The following is a 7,133-nucleotide window of genomic DNA, read 5'->3' on the forward strand; positions in this document are numbered from 1 at the left end:
CAATACAATAAGTTTCAAATTTCAGACTTATGATTTATTCATTCATAACAAAATAAAAAATAAAAACCACTTATAAAAGAAAACAAAATAGAAAAAAATTTACTTATAAAAGAGAACAAATTATTCTTAGCCGCTTATTTTGATGGCCGGCACTGATATCACTAGAATTTGTACCAGAATCAATAGTAAGAACTATGGATTGATGTTCTGATTGACTTAGCATCTCCGACTGAGTTTGCACCATAAATTCAGTTAATTTTGTTTGAATGCTTCTTTTTGGACCCAATAAATTCCGATGTAGTTCTTTATATCTTAACATGCAGAGACTCAATTCTTTTTGAAAAATTCGTGCACGTTCGGCATCAGTATCATTTGCTACAAAATAATTTTCCAATTCTGCTGCAAGCTTAAGACCTTATTATAGTTAGGCCTTTAGTCTTTTAACGAAATTCCCGAAACTGTATACCCATACACTCACACACGCATACCAATATCCACACACTATTAGGGTGCGCCGACATATTCAAAAATTATTACGCTTAAAAATATGTAAACAAGCAAAAAACGAAAAAAGCAATCGCGTTAAAGTGAAAAATTCGCGTAAAAAAAGGAATTTGCGCTGCAAAAATAACCGCGTTAAAGTGAAATAGCGTAAAAAGAGATCGCGTAAAAAAAGGACTGAGTGTATAACAGAGTGTTTTTTTTTTTTATATCGAAGTTAGCCTTCATTTATTGTTTATGTTTATTTTTAGTGCTTAAGTTCAATGTGCTTTGGTTAGTTTAGGCTACATCGTTGATCGAACGTGGAAGGTGAACATATATGTAGTCCTTTGTGAGGCCATAGAAAAGAAGAACTCCTGTGTTCGAACTAATAAATTAACAAAACACTTTCCCCCAGTTCGGTGGGATGTCTGAAGGTATGCGCCCCCAAGTGATTAAGTCCTGACCTCCCTAACGCAAGACAGCCAAGAAGGAAGTGTTGAGTTGCTTCCACCTAATCTTCTTCCATACAGCTTGTGTAGATGGCATCTGGTAATTCCCAGGCCTTACTGAGTGGAAGCCAATAGGGACGATGGTGTGTAAAAAGCCCCAGTAAAAAACTAGGGAAAGGATGCCTTACGATAGGGCAAAGAGATCACTAGATCTCATGCGAACGTTCTTGGACAAAGACTTTTTCAACAGCGTGTGTAAAAATTGTGGCCCAGCAGCAAAAGATTAGGATACGGGAGCACAGATCTGCTCCTATTCTACCGATAGCGGTTCTAGGGTGCCTCTTCTTGCTAGCTCATGAATTCTGGCACTCAAATTATTCTTATAATGATGCTTCAAGGCTGGAATCGCCGCTCTGGTCACTCCTCTGAAGGAGGCTGCACTCCGGAGTAGTAAATCTACTGCTACCTTAATGGCTCCAGTCTAGGCCTGGAAGACACTGCAATACTTAAGAAGTTGGAGAAACTGGAGTTGATAGAGAGCTCCTGGCAGTGGACCCCTCAACCTTTGACCCATCCGTGAAGAAGCTCTCTGTCCCTTTTCTCCAACGGCTTCTTCCCACCCACAACTCCCTCGGTATATGGGTAGAGAAGGAGCCGCTAGAGCTCGGTTTAGCGACTCCATGTTCTAAGTAATCAGACCCGTGCTTTTTTAGGAATTCAGCAGCCTATTCTTTTGCAATGTTTAACAATAACTAAGAAAAAATGGCAACATCTGCAGGACCTAGAAGCTTTAATTCCAGCAGACTGTTATTACTTTTATGATAATATACCTTTTGAATAATTAGTTATTTAATAAATAATAATTAAACATTATCCTCATTTTTTAGCTTGAAATATTTAAATTTTTTCTAGTACTTATGTACATAGATATTAATAATAAAAATAACATGAAATATGAAAAACTTGCAACTGCTTTTATTTAAAATTAAAAAAAAAAAAGTATTAATATTCAAATTTTCAGTTTTTTTACAAATTTAGATTGATCATACGTTATTTTGTTTCAGAAATGAAAATTCAAAATAACGTAAGACACCTACTATAAAATTTGCTTAATTTTTTCATTATTTTTTTTCTAAAATATAATTATAGGTTCATGTTAATTCAGATTTGAAAATTTTGTTTCAATATCTCTAGTGGTTTTCTTTTTATACGGTTTTTTGCTTCTCCTGTAAACCTACGAAAAGTGATGTTACGTTATTTTGCATTTCAGGTGACGATATGTATGTATATGCAAGTAGTTGGATTCCTTCTAATCCTAATATATTTGGGTGGGGAAATTGCGCCAAAAATGAAAGTTGAAAAAGAAATCGTCAACGGAATTTTAGTTCTTATAGAATTTCGTCGAGAAAAGTTTAGCTCGGTCGCCAATTCGTTTTCTAAGTGTTTTAAGTAAATTTTAAATAATTTTAATTAAAAAATGGCTAGAGTTAGGAAGTGTCGCGTTCGCGAGTGTGAGACAGAATCTTCCGGAAGATTCTTCTCATTCCCTAAAAGAGAGGAGGAGCTCCTGAAGTGGGTGGAAAATTTACGCATCCCACCATCGCAGGATTTACCCACCCACAATGCATTTGTTTACATTAAGCACTTCGAACAAAGTGCTGTGGGTGTGAAAAAGTTGAAGGCACAGGCTGTGCCCACCCTAAACCTTGGTAAGTGATGTTTTTTTAAATCTAAAATGTGCATATGTAAGTTTTATTTTGCACTTGTTAAGTTCTTGTACATATCGCTCATTTACATGAAAAGTGTCATAAGTTGTTTTTAGAATATGGAAACCAGCATAAGTTTATTCAATAAAGTAGTGAAGTGTAGTAAAATATTTTCTTTGGCATAAACGTTGTTTGTGAAAAATATAAAGTAATTTTTATCGTAAAATATCTCGTGTTAGATATAAAAATCCTGTGTTCATGTAAATGAGCGATATATGTGTATGTACATACATACATATGTATGTATGATTCAACTACAATTTATAAATAAGAATAAATATTTTTCTATATACATGCATACATATATAAAGAATATGCTTATGCTTTCAAAATTCAAAAAAAGGAAAAATTTAAGAAAAAATTCATAAAAGGAGGGAACTATATAATTTTGTGCTTGTAACTCAAAGTCTTTTTCTTCGCGGAGTGTCACTTATGATGGAAATTGTAATATCAAACTGCATGTGTGATTGTTTATGATCATTGTTTTAATACTTAAATGTATGTTGTGTTCTTTACATTTACAAAATTGTTTTGCATGATAATGCATTTCATTTCAATATAGCTTATGTTCAATATATTTCATTTTAATTTTTATTTTCATATGAAAAAATTTCAAAGCTTAACAGCAAATATATTATTTTTCAAAATATCGCATTTTTTTTTATAAATAAATATAATTTATGTGCATGTGTGCTGTCATAGTTTAGAAAATAACAGAATATTTGGTTAAGGGAACTATATAATTTTTGTGCTTGTAACGTTTGCTAAAGTACACTGGGTTTTTTCTTCGCATGTATGTTTTGTTTTTCTTTTTAATTTATTAGGACATGATGGAACCCAATACTAAATAATTCGTCATCGAATTCACTTACATTATTAAATTTCGTCATTAGAAGTCATCATCTCCCGAAATTCTGGTAATCTCCTCTGTGTTTATTTTTTTTGAATGTGCCATTTTTCACTATATAATTGAAATTTTATATTACAATTTACTTAACATTTAAGGGCTGTTTTATGAAAAGTTGTTTGCTAACATTTTTCATAAAAGAGCTACACTAACGTTGATGTGTAGTGGTTTTTTTTCTATGAGATACTTACGGTAACTAAGATGTTTAAAATATTTTTATCCAAAAATTGATAATGACGATTTAAATTTTACAATATATTAATTTTTGTATAGTATCGTTGCCACGAGCGAAACAATATATATTTGAACTGATAGATATTTAATAGCGAAGTTTTTCAAAACACAATTAAAATTTAACTACCACGTTAAGTTAAGGTTAATTTTTTCTAATTAAAATTTAATTATATTTATAAAATTGTTTAAAATTTATCAAACTGGAAACAGTGGGTTAAATTTGATTTAAAATTATATTTAAATTTTAATTAATTTTATATATACATATATGTACATATTGGAATTTCTTTAAAATTTTTTTATGTATATAAATAGGATACGACGAACCCCCTAAGCATTTGTGGACGACTCAATTGCCGGTTCGAAGATGCTGCATTTCGAATTGCGTTAACAGGCAGAAAACGCTCTACAAATTTCCTAAAGAGAAAGATGTTCGAGAAAGTTGGGCAAAGGCTTGCAACTTAGTTGTGTCGCCTTCCGATAGTCTTTTTATTTGTCGTAACCATTTCGATTCGCAGTACGTTACCAAATTCAAACTATTGCCTGGGGCTTTTCCCTGTTTCAGATTAGGTTCAGCACTAAGTCGTAGCTCATCTAGTGCTGACTCAATTTGGGTGTGCCCGCCCGTTTCTAAAACTTATGGTTGTCCTGAGGTAGCTGTAGGAAGTAAAGAAGAGAAGGACGACATAACTTTGAGGGAATTCGAAACATATTCAATTTTAGAACAAAGGAGATTAGAATTAGAACCCCAAAATGACGACGTAGGCTATGCATTAGATAGTCGTGAACGATTTGCTCGATCGGCACGTTACTATCAAAGTAATGCGCTTAAATTGAATAAGAAGATCAAAGAGTTGGAGGATATTATTAAAGATTTGGAAAAAAGGTATCAAGACCTTAGTAAATGTGCAATAGTTGCGGATGTAAATTCAAGCAAAGATGCTGTAACATTCGCTAGGATGATCGTCGCGAAGCGCACTATTTTCAGTGACGATGAAAGGGCATTGGCACAAAACATTAATTACATGTCCAATAAATCCTATAATTTTATGCGTGACGATTTAGGTTTCGCTTTACCAAGCAAGAGCTCTCTATTGCGATGGCGCCCCATAAAGTATGTTGTCCCTGGGTTCGATGCCAATGTCTTGGGAAATTTAGAAAAAATTACAAAAAAATGTCCGTTTTAGAACGAAATTGCGTTCTACTATTTGATGAAATATCAATTAAGACCGACCTAACATACAATAGAGTTAGGGATGTTATTGACGGGTTTGTGGATTATGGGGAAGGCCATCGTGAAATGAAATTAGGTAGTAAGTGTTGTTTTTTCATGATAAAAGGGTTGAGTTCCAATTGGAAATATGTGTTTTCATATTATATTTCCAAAAGTGGACTTCCTACATTCAAATTACATGAAATTTTGAATAAGAACATCACAGCACTAAAGTCGATTGGTCTAAACGTAAAAGCTTTAGTCTGTGATCAAGGGCCCGCTAATATTTCAGTTATGAATTATTTAAATATTTCTGAAGAAAAACCCTTTTATTTGCACGAAGGTTCCAAGATATATTGTTTATATGACTATTGCCATCTTTTTAAGTCCGTCCGAAACACATTTATGAAATATGATATTTCAACTCCAGATGGAATAGCCAGCTTTAAAGTTATAAAAAAACTTTACTCCATAGATCAGGACAATACATGTTTCAAGATATGTCCAAAACTCACAGAGGCCCACGTATATCCTAGCGTTTTTGAAAAAATGTCCGTAAAACGTGCAACCCAAGTTCTGAGCAATTCGGTTGCGGCTGGCATAGAAATGGCCGATAGCCAAAATTTATTCGGCTCCGACGAATATATATTAAAATGTGCAAAGCCTACGCAGTTATTTGTTAAAAAATGAATGATCTGTTCGATGATCTAGACTGCAAAAATTTTGTTTCAAAAAATCCCTTAAAATATCCATTATTAAGAACGACTCCGGGAAGGTCCAACGCCTCTATGAATACATTAATTATTTCAAATCAATCAAACTTCCGAGCATTGCTCAAAGTAGGTGTATAGGTGGGTTCTGTTCCACAATTGTTGGAATGATTCAGTTGAGCCAAGAGTTATTTAGGGATCAAAAGGAATTAAGTTTTATATTCCTTGGGAAAATGAATAGCCAGGGTATCAATACCCATCCGTCTGCCAATGAGATACAATATATAGTAGGTCGTTTAATTTCGATAAACATTTTGAGGCAAAAGTTTTAAAATAAGGGTGCTAATTGTGAGGATGATGACGACATAAATTTAGATTGGAACTTAGGCCCCGAAGATCGTCATCTAGAAGTACAGGGAGTTGAACACGAATCTGAGCAACTCGACCTGGAATCGTTTACTATTCCAGACGAAAACTTTGTTGAAGAGGACGGCACAGCTGAAGTCCATATCAAGCGGTATTACACTGGCTATGGTATTTACCAAAAAATTTTGTGTAAAATCCATTGCGAAAAATGCGCTAAGGCAATGACGAGGACACAAAGTGATTTATCACTTTATTCGGAGGCCCTAATCAAAGCGAAAAACTATAAGGATGACGCGGATTTAAGGCTAGTCAATCCAAGTGATAGGGTCTTCGAAGTGTGTCGACTGCAGACGATGTGGTACGTCAACCTTTTCAACAAATATGCTCACAGTTCAAATGTTCGATGTCTGATGTTGTCCGCTATTAAAGAAAAAACGGATAATGTTTTTCCTGAGTGGTTTGACCCAACCGATGAGTGTTTTACTCATAAAATTAAGTTGTTAGAATACTTGGTAACGGTACTTTTATTCAAAAACTCGAAATGGTTAGTAAAAGAAGAAATTTATAATGAACGACATCGGAAGCGCGATGCTAAACTAAAAAAACTAAAGTAAGTTGCAAGTCAAGACCGTTTGATTTAAGAACATCTTACTTTTGGGTGAGTAATGAATTCATTGAAAATACGTATTTACTTTTTTTAATATTTAGCATTTTATTCTATTTTCAGGTTTTTTTATTTTCAGCTTTTTCTTCTATTTTCAGGTTTATCTTGTTGTATTTTCAGGTACTTTTTTCTTCTTCTTATTTTCTTCCTTTTTAGCTTTGCAACTGAGCTTAGCTTTTTTAAACACAAATGTTGTTTCCATCTTGTTTAAGTGCAACATTTGTTTTTAAAAAAGCAAGTGAAATTCAATGACTTTTTTATATATTAAGTCGTGTGAGAAATTTCCATTTCAAATGGACAATTTCGTAATTCTGCATTATAATTTTTTTAACACTTTAAAC

The 7,133-nt window shown here is 33.4% G+C and overlaps 1 protein-coding gene across 1 annotated transcript; it reads left to right on the forward strand.

Moving 5' to 3' along the window:
* Positions 1-2,214: 2,214 nt before the first annotated feature.
* On the forward strand, positions 2,215-5,826 carry LOC126766613 (uncharacterized). The gene is made up of 2 exons (XM_050484364.1): positions 2,215-2,641; positions 4,155-5,826. Exons 1-2 carry the CDS (start codon positions 2,410-2,412, stop codon positions 5,024-5,026), a joined length of 1,104 nt encoding a protein of 367 aa, XP_050340321.1. The 5' UTR covers positions 2,215-2,409; the 3' UTR covers positions 5,027-5,826.
* Positions 5,827-7,133: the final 1,307 nt, after the last annotated feature.

This window comes from Bactrocera neohumeralis, unplaced genomic scaffold (assembly GCF_024586455.1).
Source record: "Bactrocera neohumeralis isolate Rockhampton unplaced genomic scaffold, APGP_CSIRO_Bneo_wtdbg2-racon-allhic-juicebox.fasta_v2 ctg1885, whole genome shotgun sequence".
Classification (NCBI taxonomy): domain Eukaryota; kingdom Metazoa; phylum Arthropoda; class Insecta; order Diptera; family Tephritidae; genus Bactrocera; species Bactrocera neohumeralis.

Coding starts and splice junctions, on each gene's coding strand:
- LOC126766613 (XM_050484364.1), top strand. CDS start 2,410: ATGGCTAGAGTTAGGAAGTGTCGCGTTCGCGAGTGTGAGACAGAATCT. Junction 2,642..4,154: donor TGTGCCCACCCTAAACCTTG/GTAAGTGATGTT, acceptor GTATATAAATAG/GATACGACGAACCCCCTAAG.